This window comes from Mandrillus leucophaeus, unplaced genomic scaffold, assembly GCF_000951045.1.
Source record: "Mandrillus leucophaeus isolate KB7577 unplaced genomic scaffold, Mleu.le_1.0 Scaffold49, whole genome shotgun sequence".
NCBI classification, from domain to species: domain Eukaryota; kingdom Metazoa; phylum Chordata; class Mammalia; order Primates; family Cercopithecidae; genus Mandrillus; species Mandrillus leucophaeus.
In genome coordinates, this window is record NW_012105253.1 from 5,252,760 (window position 1) to 5,267,271 (window position 14,512).

The following is a 14,512-nucleotide window of genomic DNA, read 5'->3' on the forward strand; positions in this document are numbered from 1 at the left end:
CCAAATATTTACTTGGCCAGCATCCTCAATTCTTCTAAGTCTTCTGTCAAATATCATCCCAATGAGATTTTCTCCCCCAAATTGACACTTTATCTTCCATCATTGCCTTATTTTTTCATGTTACTTATCACATCTATTAAAAAATTTTAATTGACTCATTAAGAACAGAAACATAGGGCTGGATGCGGTGGTGCACGCCTATAATCCCAGCATTTTGTGAGGCAAAGGTGGGTGGATGACCTGAGGTCAGGAGTTTGAGACCAGCCCGACCAGCATGGAGAAAACCCATCTCTACTAAAAATACAAAATTAGCCGGGCCTGGTGGCACATGCCTGTAATCCCGGCTACTCGGGAGGCTGTAGCAAGAGAATTGCTTGAACCTGGGTGAGCCAAGATCACGCCATTGCACTCCAGCCTGGGCAACAAGAGTGAAACTCCATCTCAAAAAAAAAAAAAAAAAAAAGAAAGAACAACAACATAGGCTATCTGAGAGTAGGGATTGTCAACAGTTTTTCTTCATGGTTCTATTAAGCTAAAGACTTAAGTGCTTAAAGGATATTAGCCTAATGAATGAAATAACTTGGACTCTGGAATCAATAGACCCTAGACTATGCCCTAGAATGAAATTTGGATTTGAAATTGAGTATTTCACTGTGTATTAAAAAACATATTCTACTTCAACTTTCATGAAAATGCTGGATTGAATTAAATTATGACTAATCCCAATCTCATAAATTTCTATTTATTAAAAAAACACAAACTCTCTTTAATCTGTCTTTGCATTTTTAAAATACCATGGTGAATAACATTAGGTTTTCTTAACTTCAGCCCTGTTAACATTTTGGGCCAAATAATTCTTTGTTGTGGAGGTGTCAGAGGCGGTTGAACCAAAGCAACTCCATCTTGAATAGGGGCTGGTTAAAATAAGGCTGATACCTACTGGGCTTCATTGCCAGGAGGTTAGGCATTCTAAGTCACAGGATGAGATAGGAGGTTGGCACAAGATACAGGTCATAAGGAACTTGCTGATAAAACAACTTGTTGTAAAGAAGGCAGCCAAAGCCCACCAAAACAAAGATGGCCAGGAGAGTGATCTCTGGTTGTCCTCACTGCTCATTATATGCTAATTATAACACATTAGCATGCCAGAAGTCACTCCCACCAGCACCAGGACAGTTTACAAATGCCATGGCAATGTCAGGAAGTTACCATATATGGTCTAAAAAGGGGAGGAACCCTCAGTTCTGGGAGCTGCCCACCTCTTTCCAGGAAAATTCATGAATAAACTACCCCTTGTTTAGCATACAATCAGGAAATGACCATAAAGGTGGATAGCCAGCAGCCACTGGGGCAGCTTTGCCTATGGAGTAGGCATTGTATGATGTTTAACTATGCATTGTATGATGTTTAACAGCATCCCCAGCTTCTACCCACTAGATGCCAGCGCAACCTCTTCCCCCAATTTGTGACAACCAAGACTATCTCCAGACATTATTCACTTTTTCTGGAGGGCAAAATTGCTCCCAATTGATAATCACTGATGTATGCAATTTTAGTATATACCTATCTGAATAAAGGGTGATATTTTTGATATAACATATGTAATTGAGTAGAAATCATAGAACTCTCCTGCTTACTTTATCAACCCTATAGAGAGCACCTCAATCAAGCCAGCATTGTTCACCTAACTGGTAGCTAGCTGTATGTTACATTTGTATATATATATATTGTATGTACATTTGTATGTACATATGTTACATATGTTAAAATAAAGCTGAAGAACAGAAAGAAAATGGATAGCTCTTTGTTCAATGCCTTAGAAACTTTGCCTCTGTGGAGTGTTAATAGAATGCTGAGACATCTTTTTCTGTAAAGGGACTGGGCAAAATACTAATAAAAATGACAATGTGCATTCTGCCACACTTTATACAGGTGAAATCCAATTAAACAATGCTTTCTTCACACGGAAGTGGAATCACAAAAGGAAAATAGGTAACCTGAAGCCTGTGTGTAGAAGAAAGGAACACAGCTTCCTTATTTAGTTATTTCATTTGAGAATTGTATGTGGTATGTGTATGAAGGGTTTGGGAAGGGGGATAAACTGTATGTGTGTAAGTGCATCTCTGATGCTGTTCCTTTTGAAAAGCTTGATTGAGTTTGTAGAGCCACCTCTTTGGTTCCAGCTAACTTCTCCAAGAGACATTTCTACAGGTAGCAGTCAATATAAGAGCCCCAAGTCCCTAAAAACTACTTGCCACAAGACAATGCTTCTAGTTTGGGGGTTTAAGGATAGTTCTAAGTAAATACGTTGCTTAATAAATATTTGTCAAATTGAAATGAACGGATGTAACCTCAGAACTATGAAAAATGCGAGTCTCTTTTACAAGCAATTTGGGATGGACGCCATCAAATGATAAGCTGAGCAGTAAAAGTAGGTAAAAGGAACTAACCAAGGAGCAGGAAAAGCTGATAAGTGGCAGAAAATCTCAAAATTTACATTTTGAAAATGTTTGGGTGAATTTGTGTAATACGTCTTAATCCTTTTACACAATACTTTTATCTCATCTATATCATAAATATTTACCTATGCATTGCCTTAGCATCTTTCCTCAATTGAATGAAATGAAAATTCCAGAGAGATGCAAAGTCCAGCCTCCAAGTTTTACAAACCTCAGCGTTTGAGCTACATTGACGAATCCTCTAAATTCTTGGGTGTCAAAGGCATGTTACTGAATAGGTTGCTAAACGTGCCAAGGAAACCAAAAAAGGAAAGAGCTCTCCCTAAAGGTAAGTAGCACTTAATTGGGAACTTTCAGACGTCTGTCACTCTGTGACAATTGAGAAAAAGTACTTTGTACATTTTGTGCTTTGCAGGTGAGATGTGACTGACAGCTGGGTAACTGCCTCTGAGTATAGGGAGGGCTTTCGTGGGTGGAAGAAGAGGCTGGTTTGAAGAGAGTGCTTTTTCATCCTGAATATCATTAAAGGATTGTGGGGGGCCAAAACTGTAACCTAAAATGCCATCAATTGTCCATTTAAAATATCCTATTTGGCAAAGTGGCTTTGCACTCATCTGAAGAATACATCATGGGTGGAGTTTGGAAAAGAAATGTTGTGTTTGGTCTCTGCTAGAAACAAAACAAGGTACCATCTCGTGGCCTCTTGGTTCAAATCCGTTTTCTTTCTTGCTCCACGGGGAGAGACTGCCCCTGGAGTATTCTGCTTTTAATAAGCTTCCCAATCAGCTCTCGAGTGCAAAACGCTCTCCCTCCCTCGCCCAGCCTGCGTCCTCCTGGCCCGCTCCTCTCATCCCTCCCATTCTCCATTTCCCTTCCGTTCCCTCCCTGTCAGGGCGTAATTGAGTCAAAGGCAGGATCAGGTTCCCCGCCTTCCAGTCCAAAAATCCCGCCAAGAGAGCCCCAGAGCAGAGGAAAATCCAAAGTGGAGAGAGGGGAAGAAAGAGACCAGTGAGTCATCCGTCCAGAAGGCGGGGAGAGCAGCAGCAGACCAAGCAGGAGCTGCAGCGAGCCGGGTACCTGGACTCAGCCGTAGCAACCTCGCCCCTTGCAACAAAGGCAGACTGAGCGCCAGAGGGGACGTTTGCAACTCAAAGTAAGTGAGAGGAATGTGCGATTTCTCGGAGGGCTCTTCGATCGAGTTTGCCTTCACCTTGTGCCACTTTTCTGGGTACCAGCAGATGATGGTGGTAGGAGTGAGAGAGGCTGCCCGGTGTCTTTGCTGATAGGACTGCTTTCAAAACTGACTTGCTCCAGAGGCCAAGGGAGGCGTATTTTGGGGGTTTCAGGTTAGGTTAGTTAGGGTGTGCTTAGGTAAGTGAAAGAAAAGAAGTTTTTGTGATGTTAAGCGTGCATTTGGACCGTGTTCCAGCGATGGGCTGGAGAGTGCATCTTTGCTTTTCGTAAAACCTGGAGCTTTAGTAGGTGTGTCTCTGGCTGGGTAGTTGGAGAGAAAGTACGGCAGCCTGAACAAGCAGCTCTCATTTTCCCAACCTCTCTCTGATTCTCTGATTGCCCCAGGGCCCGCCAGCCCATGACCCTTAGCTGGCATTTCTAGGTAAGCGCTGGGGGTTTGTTCCTCCCAGTGCTCGCTGACATGGAACCTCTCTCACAGCACTAGTGGCACCCGTCTTCCCACCTGACAGCCCAGGAATGATTCCAGAAATGGTTAGAACCGAAGTTTAGAAGACACACCTGGAGTCCCGTCTCTCGTTTGAATGCAAATTTAAAGAACTGCCCTGTACATAGACCCATTAAACTTTTAATTTGACCCCCATAAATTTAGGATGTATTTGTTACTAATTTACTAGATTTTTAGAGTTTCTGAGTTGTTGTTTCTAATAAGTTAAGAAAATATTTTTTGAGAGGAATATATTCAACTCCTTTCTTACTTAATAGATGTAAAGTGAAGCCTTCTCTCTCCTCTCCATACACACACACCCCTTTCTCCATGACATAACACAACACACACACACAGGAACACATACACGCAATTTATATACACTCTAGTGTTAACTCACCCTTGTGTCTATTAAGAGCTGCTTTGTAAGTTTGGGGACACATTCAGAAAATAGGAGGGATGGGGTCCTAAGAGGAGAGAACATTAAAGCTCCAGTCCTTGAACATTTCTCATGTTAAGAGTCACCAGGCATTTTGCTTTAGCAGCCTGAGAAAGGGGTGATGTGTGCATGTGCGTGTGTGTGTGTGTGTGTGTGTGTGTGCTGGAGAGAGGGGTACGGGAGGAGATTCAGGAATTACCAAAAAGAACTTTTGAACTATTAACATAATGAAGCAATTTTATGATCGTAGGCAAATGTGGAATTGATGAAACAGCAGGGCCCATGTTAGCCCCTTAATTATCTGGGAATGCGTTGATATGTAGGAATATTAAAAGGTAATGACAATGAAACAAAACAGAAGTCTCCCAACGCAGAAAATAAAGCTGTGTTTTCCATCTTCGTTATGTTTCCTTTTAAGTAAATTATGCACTTTAAAGGCCAAGTCATTTAAAAAATATAGTCCAGTTAAATTCAGAGGAAATTTGAATTTCTTTGCTTCCTTTGGGAAATGAGTTATTTCAGACTGGCAATATTTGTACTCTTTCATTTAAATTAGAAGGTGAGATTTTTAAAAATTGTATTATTTAAAAAAAGAACAACTCTAATACCATTCTTTTGTGCTTTAAGAAACTTGGGCCTTAAGTTCTCTAATTGTACTTTAAATACATAGAAGGTGATCTTTTCTCTGCCACTGCTCACTGGTTCCCTTTAGGACATCTTTTTCTGCATTTAGTGAAAAGCCACTATAAGGAACTCCCACCTGAAGCCACATATAACAGCATTAGGTGCTGTGTTCCAGCTGTTTGCTTCTGGATGCAAATGCATTATGTTCTCAAAGCTAGAGCTTGAGATAAATAAAAGCCCTATTAAATATATGACTTTTTGATTATCTGACTTTAAATGAGATATTGTAGAGAATTAGAGTAATAAGGTGTACCTAACTATACTTATAGTCTAATGTATTATATATAATTCTCTGTTTTTTAGACCTCTTTCCATGAGATCATGAGATTTGGAAGAATAAACTTATTAATTTATTGATATTTTCCATGTGCCTTATTTTGGCTTCACTTATAGCAACACCTAACAAGATCTGCATTTTCATTGTTTTTTAAATTTCAGTCAAGTCAATGGCCTGGTTTAAAATTTCATAAAACCTAGTTGTTGAAAACAACAGAAAGAAATAAGATCCCCAGATAGTTGAATCATTTTTTTAAAATAAAATCAATCTTAGATATCAAATATTTCAACTTCAAATACTTTATTTTTCCTTTGAAGCTATTCTTGCTTTCTCACTTATATGACATTCTCACATGAATTCTGATCATCTTCCCATTGTGATGTGGTGTTTTTAATTACTATTCAAAACTTTCCCACAAAACTGAGTTTACCTGGCTCGTTGAAAATGGTGTGATAAATTAACAATAGATTGAAGGCCTGAAGTCTAAATTCGGAATAAAAATTCCAGTTCTCTAAATGATTATGCCTTTTAATATGGCAGCATAATGATATGGGGAGGTGTTCCTGACTTCTCTCCGGAAGGAGGTGTCCAGACTGAAACCACCCAATGTGATGAGTGCAAACGTCCTCCACACCTGAGTGCAACTCGGCCCAGTTTGAGATGTGCTTTTCTCTGGAGCATGAGGCTGAGTTGGAGCCCTCCAATGGCCTTTGTTCCATGGCTTTGCTAGTGATGTTGAGTTGGGCTTCTTCACAAGGGTGAGGAATGTTTTTTCCTCTGGCTTCTTTTCTAAATGAATAATCGAAGAGATTTTGTCTCCTTCTGGCACAAGGTCATGTCACTGCTGTGGGAGGGGAGGTAAAATGATACTCAGATATGAACCTTTTTTTTATGAGCTAGGCTTGCTTTTTTCCATCCAGAGTCAATTGGCTTAAGTGGAATTTGGGCATGGCCTCATGGAAAGCTGTCTTTCCTTCTGATGTTTATGGACAATTCAAGTTTCCACCCACTGGGCAATTTTTCCATCCACTTCAAGCCAGTCTAGTGTGCGGCATAGTTTTCATGGTGTCATTAAAATATTTCTAGATTGTAAAATATAACAAGCCTCTTTTTTTTTTTCTATTTTGGCATTTAGTAAATAAGAGATTAAAACAGTAGCTTAAAAGGGTAGCTATGCTGAAACATTATCAGAGGGTATTATAAACATGGTAATATTGTGGACTTAATTATGTAGATCACATTCACCACAAATCCCTATTTCTTCTGGGTGGACAAGGAATACAATGACTCCTTCATGTTTGAGATATTTTTAGAAATAAAATTTAATTCCTTTTTCTAGGCTTTATTTATTGAACCATTTTTTTTCATAGTGGTTTAGATAAAGTGATATCTCAAATAGAAAAGACATCATATCCAGTTTTCTAAAAATAGAATTCTTAGATTTTTTTTAACTTCACACATGGTGTAACAAAAAATCAATTTCTGTATATTAATCTTGAAAGAAGTGAGTCATAGTAACTGATAATTGGGCTCTTAATTCTAAGAATTGCTTTTAGCAAAAGCCAAAACATCATTTTAAAACACAAATAGCATTCTGGGTCTCTAACCCTTTGCTCCCTTTTCTTCCTGCTTTTATGTTGACCTATTTCTCCTCCTTTCTCTCATTTCTCTATTAATTCTGTTGCCACTATTTCCCACCCAACAGGTCCCAGAACGTCTTGCCCAATTCCCTCTTGCTATGATGGCATACATTTCTCTATGTACAGATGTACCAGGAATGTTTGTCCATATGTTGGCATTCTTGGAAACTTGGACCTTCCTAGCTGGTGTTTTCAATGCCCTCTCTACTGATTCAGTGGTATTTTCCCCTTTTCTTTTTTGACTCAAGACCCTGGCTAAGGGTCAGCCAACATTTTCATCGCTGCAATGTGTTGACCTCATTCTCGTCTCAGCTTCCCAGTATCAATGTAGCGGTGCAGCTAGAGTTACTCATCTCCATCACATCCTCTTGGGGTCCTACTCCAACAATACAATTTTTCTTGCTCCTATGGCCAGCCAGTTTAACAATATTTATTGTATGTATGTTGGATGCCTAATACTACATTGTGCTGGACAATGTAGCATGTTTAAGAAATAGAACATGGTGTCTGTCTCTATGGTTCGACAATATCTAATACTTTGTGTTTGGTAAGTGATGTGAACTTGTGAAATTCTTTATTAGAAATGTATTTAAAGGAGATCTCAATTAAAATCCATTATGCCCTCACCCATCTCTGGAAAAGATGCTTTAAAAGTCACAGGTTGCTAACCCCAACCTTTTATGATTATCTCATAACCTCCTTGATATGTTATTATCTTAATGTTTTCCTAATTTCTTTGGGCACTCCTTTTTTCACCTTTTGTTTTGCTTTTCTTTTTCCCTTGTCTTCCAAATGTGTACATTTATTTCCAAATATTTCAGTTCCCCGCCTTCCTCTCTCCTCTCCAAATGCTTCAGTATTGTCACAACTGTTCTTCGAGCTTTAACTCTTTCACAAGGAAAATTCTCAAATCTGAAGAGAATTGGAGGAAGATTCTCTCTAATGAGCTCTAGACTCACATTTTTAATATTTTTTCAGTGAATACTGAAGGAAATCATTCGGGCACAATTCTATTTGGAGGAGGAGATTGAAGTAAAGGACTTCTTGTTATTTTATTTTTATCCCTACCAGATTTTTATGGATAGTGACTGCCGTACTCTATGGTAGGTGGTGTGATGAGGGACACAGGACAAATAAATATGTCTTCAAGCAGCTAATGATCTACTCAATATATACGTAAGAATATTAAAACACTAATTACTACAACACAAGTTAGAATAAGATATGTACAACTGTTGCCCTAAGCAGTTCCAATGTCAAAGGGATCACATTTTTATGAGAAAAAGGAAAGGGGAGCTCACAAAAGGCTAAATGGTACCCAACATCTATTTCAAAAGCATTATGTCTGTTAATTCCTTTAATGCTGTTTATTCTGGAAGAGAAATTGAACTCCTAATTCCTTCGTGTTTTCATTTCACATTTGCCACATAACGTAGCAGAAACAAATTATTGGAAGTGACATCTTAAGAATTCAGACTGAGTTTTATTTAGAATCAATATAATTTTTAAGACATGGCACTCACTGTAGATGTCATTTTCAGGAAAATTTATACCAGACGAGAGGAGTATCCTTTAATGAAAACATATACATGAAGGAAAAGAAGGCAAATCCTTGTACTTCAACTGTAGAATTTGGATGAAATCTTGAGTCAGAAATTGAAGGCACCAAAGGTTTTCCAAGGCAAATGCCCCTCTAGGTGGAGCTGTATTTCTCCCCTTCTCTTTTCTTCAGAGTCTCCCCGTCACCCCTTATAGTGACTTCAGCTCCTCCTTTTTCACCATTTGACACCAGCCCCACCCCATCCAACCTATGTACCCTATTAAGGCAGAGGCTGTCTCTCATTCTCTCAAGAACCCTAGCATATTTAGCATAGAACCATTGAAGATGGCAAATGAACGAGAAAATAAATAGGCAGCTCTAAATGCCTTTCATTCTCTTTGCCCATGTTGTTCCACCCACCTTGACCGTCTGTGTTCTATGCCTAATCCCCTCGCCTTACCAAACAACCTGGTGCCTATTTCCTGTTTAAGCCCAAGCATTCCCATGCTCAACATTGAACCTCCAGAAACTTCTCCCACTCTCTTTCCTTCACTCTCTTCATTCCAAATGTCATATAGGCTTGCCAGTTCTCTAGAGTGTCTTCCTAATCATATTTCACCTTGATAATTTTAAACTTTTCATAGTTTCTGATTCAAGACTACCTCCAGAATGCAGAAAACTTTACTTACCACTTCTTTAACAAACCATGTTATTCAAAGTGACAAAGCTAGTCATTTGAAGCATTATTTTCATTATAACTTCTATGTAGCTATAAGGTCTTTTTCTCAGAATGTTTCACATTTATTTTTTCATCATATTTTTGTAACTCTACTCAGGTAGACTGAGTGGGATTTTTAAAAAATTGATACAGAAATGCAGGCTTAGAGAAGTTAAGGGGGCCACATTCAATGACATACAGATATGAAAACAAAAGTCTTAAAATTCCTGGTTTGAGTTTATTCCTCGGTAATATAATGCCATCTTTCTTAGGCTAATAAATTGATTTTATCTCCCATTTGTCTCTTATGTCAAACCCCAAGTCCAATGTATGTACAGTTAGAGGTCAAATAACCTACAGAAGCAGTTGCCTGTCTTCAATGTTTATCAGATTAACTAGGGTCATGTGTAGGTGCCAGCTGCCTGGAGCCCATCTTCAGTGGTTCTGATTTAAGAGGTGGATTTGAGAAAATTGCGGACACCACCTGATTTGCTATTGACTTCACTGAAGTTCCCTTAAGCATAAACTGGACATATGACAGGGCATGTAGATACAGATGATACATTAGAAAGGGTAGCCTTGGCCAGGCGCAGTGGCTCACGCCTGTAATCCCAGCACTTTGGGAGGCCGAGGCGGGTGGATCACGGGGTCGGGAGATCAAGACCATCCTGGCTAACACGGTGAAACCCCGTCTCTACTAAAAAATACAAAAAAAATTAGATGGGCGTGGTGGCCTGTAGTCCCAGCTACTTGGGAGGCTGAGGCAGGAGAATGGCGTGAACCCGGGAGGCAGAGCTTGCAGTGAGTCAAGATCGCGCCATTGCACTCCAGTCTGGGCAACAGAGGAGACACCGTCTCAAAAAAAAAAAAAAAAAAAAAAAAAAAAAAAAAAAAAAAAAAAAAAAAAAAAAAAAAAAAAGGAAACGGTAGCCTTGGTGGCTCAATATTTGAGCTACAAGGTCCAAAATATTGAGGTATAAACCACTACACTTCTTAGTAGCTCTGTGACCATGAGCAAATATTGTGGTCTTCCTTATTTCAATGTTTTTATCTCTAACGTGGGAGCACATACTTACCTTCTAGGACTGACGTCTGAATAGCAATGGAGAAAATCAATGTGAAGTACTGAACATACAGTCTGATTGCTGGGAGTGTTTGAGCAGGAAGGTGAAAATGATGATCATGGTGAAGCAGCACCAGATGCAAGTTCTCACTTCTTCCCCCTCCTGAATTGCTTTTCTTTCTCATGCCCACTTGGCATCTGCAACAAACATACAAGCAAAATCCTAGGCGGAATTCCATGCTTCTTGAAAGATCTCGCACCTCCACATGCTCATACCATTTTCTTCCTTCTTTCTAAATGCAGATTGAAAATCCTTTCTTCTGGAAGGAAACATATGGAGCATGGAGCATGTGATCATGCTCAAGGCCTGGGGGTCGGGCAGGCAAAATCTCCAATACAGACTCTTTGACCTTATGCTTTCCCATAAGGTCTAGGAGAGCATTTTGCATATAGGAGACTCCCAATCCAAGAGACAAGCACCTTATTGCTGACCTTAGTAATGCTCATAACCACATTCTCTCTGACCCCTGCTGATAGAGGCTTCAGTCCAGGGAAGGAGTTAAGGTTTGGAGTCAGGAACCAGCATCTCACCACAGTCCACCTGCTGTTTGGTATGGGCTGTTGAATGTGTTACTGAATCTCCTGGAATCTTAGGTTTTTTAGCTGTAAGTGAGAAATGATGATGATGTCACTTGTTTTGCCAACCTCATAGGTTGGTGGTAAAGGTCAATGGTCACGATGTAACGTCTGTAAGCTCCAAATTGTTATACTGAACATGAACTGAACTTAATAAAGTCAGTGGGGCAAGTTCTGCCTTTCTGGCTCCCCAATCCTGCTGTTGTCATTGTCATTTTCTCAGGACACCCAGAGATTGCCTCAGATGCCTGAAGGTAAGTTCGACTGACAAAGTGAGGAGGAGGTAAGATGTGTGACAGGAATGAAGAAAAAGAAATGAGTCATACTAAAGAAAAAAAAGCAAGAAGACATCTTAAATGAGGCTAAACTGAAACAGGCATGCTTTCTTTTACTTCAGATCATGTTATAGTTCCTTCTGGAGTGTCTTAAAAGCTACATGTCACTTTTTTTGAATTGGTTATTCTCACTAAATATAAGCTTTAGTAATTGGCTAGCAGCAGTTCATTTACATGATTGCTGGATAATTGTGCCTCTCAAACTTTCACGTGCTTACCAGTCACCCAGGGTTCTTGCCAAAATTCAGTAGGTCTCCAATGAAATCTCAGAGTCTGCTTTTCTACCAAGTTCCCAGGTGACTGCAGTGCTGCTGGCTTGGCGACCTCTCTTTGAGTAGCAAGCCACAACAGTTTAATTCAACAAACTTTAGGGAATAGGAGACAAATCAGAACTCTCCAGTTATGATGTCCATAGCTTAATAAAAATGATCAGGATCATTGTCAGTAATGCTCCTTGCTATATGTAAAATCTTCTCAAACTTACATCTTTGACCAAATAATATTTACAATGTATGATTATTTATGAAAGAAAATTGCGGACACCACCTGATTTGCTATTGACTTCACTGAAGTTCCCTTAAGCGTAAAAAGACTCTGGCCAGATGTTGCACTTGGGCCTCCTTCCCAGTGCTTCTGCTGGGGTCTTTCTCCGAGAGGGTGTCAGTGATCCAAATGTTGCCTTCTTCATTTGCTTTAAAAGCTAATGAAAAGTGTTTAGAAAACTTCATTCTTAATATGAAAAAGATATATGTGATATGTTGACTTAGTGTTAGAGTCTTCCCTTCTTTCACATTTTAACTCCTATAACTGCATTAGACTCTTTCCTTCCATACCATAATGGAACTAGACCAGGAATCATCCATCTTTGTGACTTCCTTGAAGACATTGGGCTGCCCAGAGAAAGAACCAGGGCTTTTTGCTTCAGAGTCCAGATTTAATTAATAAGGAGCATATTGGGGTAACAGTCTTAGGTAACGGAGAAAATCTTCACTCAGGCTAAAACAAATAGAAGCTATCTTAGTCTGTTTTCTGTTGCTATAAAGGAATACCTGAGGCTGGGTTACATATAAAGAAAAAAGGTTTAGTTGGCTTATGATTCTGCTGGCTGAAAGTTTCCAGATTGGGCATCTAGTGAAGGCCTCAGATGGCATCCACTCAGGTAGAAGGTGAATGGGAGCAGACATCACACAGAAAGAGTGGAAGCAAGAAAGACAGGAAGGTACCAGACTCTTTTTTTAACAATCAGCTCCCAGGGGAACTAAGAGTGGGAACTCACTCACCCACCCTCCCAAACCCCACCAGGGAGGGCATTAATCTACTCATGAGGGAATCCACTCCCATGACCCAAACTCATCCCATCTGGCATCACCTCCAACATTGGGAAGTCAAATTTCCTCATAAGGTTTGGTGGGGACACACATTCAAACTTTAGCAGAAACCACACAAAACTTGAGAACAGTGTTTTCATAACGGCTTTCCTGTTTGATGTGAATATGGCTTTTTTCAAGACATAGCCATGGCATCATTGTACCCAGCAGCAGAATCATCTCTAAGGTTTTAACATATGGTGACCCTCATTTGTGAGCTTACGAACATCAGATCGTTGACTTAAAAAGCATATCTTGCATCTTGAAAGAACCTGATTTCAAGGCTCAAGTCAGCTCCTCAAAAAATATTTATTACAAAAACAAATTGCCCTCTCTGTGCAATGTATTTCTTTAGATACGTTTCAAGGGATTCAAATGAGCAAGCCTGAAGCTGCTAGAGGAGAGAAACGGGTAGTTTATTAGGCTACTTTTAACACGTGTCTATGCTTATATCTTGAAACAATAAAATAAAGCCTTTCTTCCCATTATCTTTTCTTATTTACCATATACATTTCATTATTGAATAATGTCTCTGGGAATATGCAGAATCTCAAATATAGCTCAATGCAGGTCAAATGTGTGAAAAGTTTGATTAATTTTAACCATGTGAAAAATAATGAAAGATTTTTTTTCCATTATGAGGTTGCTTATTAGGAAATCACAAATGTACCTGAAGAAACACATTATTTTTCCCATTCTACAAAAATACATGTTCGTGGTACAAGATATTTAAATTTTATAAAAAAGCAAACTTACTTATAATTCTTAAAATAGTCTCCACTGTTAACACCCTGATACACCTTTACAGTTTTTCTGATGTAACTTTTAAAAATAGATGCATAATTGGGTGTCCTGCTTTTTAACAGTGTTATTGATGCATGTGATATATCTTAACAGCTATGCACATGTTAACATGTGCACTTGATTCTACCAAATGAACCAATTAAGATGGAAATTCAATTTATTTAGCTTGATATGGGTAAATTAGAATCATAAAAAATGCTAAGTAAATTAATGTTATGAACGCTCATAAAAGAGCCAGCACTGGAAAAATGCAAACAAACAAACATCTCATAAAGCAAACAAACAGATGCAAATCTTTGTCCCTGCAAAGGATGTGCTGTTTAGATGGGAACAAATAATCGTGGGGAACTTAGTGTGTACCAATTAAAGGTCAAGCTGAGTACACATTGTCTTTCTTTCTTACCCTAAAGGACCCTTCCATATATCCAAGGGTAAAAGTCTCCCCAGGGAAGACACAGCTGCCTGGTCCCACCCAGGTTGGATCCAACCCCTTAGCTCCTCTCAAGAGCCTGAGAAACTTGTGAGTTGCTGTGGGGCCCAAGGGAGTGGGCCTGATGCACTGCAGGTGGGTAAACTGCAAGATCAGCAAACCTCTTTGATGCGTTGTCGCTCCAGGGCTTGGCATCCTTCAGGGAGTTATTTGCTCTGTTATTATTTGGAATGACTAGTGAACAATTGGCTTGAGTTTAAAGTGAGTCAGATCAAATTTGGGTTTGACCACCACATTCCCGATCGCAGAGGAGGAGTGAAAGTCAAATGCGTTTAGTATCTGTGCCAGTATTGGGATTCCCACCAACTTTGGCCTGAAGTGATTTTTTAGCCTTTTTAAATTGCGGCTTTCGTCTGATGGTTAGGGAATTACAGTTGGCCTT

General features: G+C 39.5%; 1 protein-coding gene across 3 annotated transcripts in view; it reads left to right on the top strand.

Moving 5' to 3' along the window:
• Positions 1 to 3,185: 3,185 nt before the first annotated feature.
• The window catches only part of PTN (pleiotrophin), a 108,929-nt gene continuing 97,602 nt past the window's right edge, over positions 3,186 to 14,512 (top strand). For 2 of the 3 annotated variants that reach the window (XM_011995485.1, XM_011995487.1), the window contains exon 1: positions 3,186 to 3,612. Coding sequence is in view for 1 of the 3 variants with exons in the window: in XM_011995486.1 (XP_011850876.1) it covers positions 7,761 to 7,762 (2 nt within the window). In the remaining 2 variants the exon portion in view is untranslated. Of the gene's footprint in view, positions 3,613 to 7,758; positions 7,763 to 14,512 lie in introns of all 3 variants that reach the window. The other variant, XM_011995486.1, reaches the window with a different exon arrangement.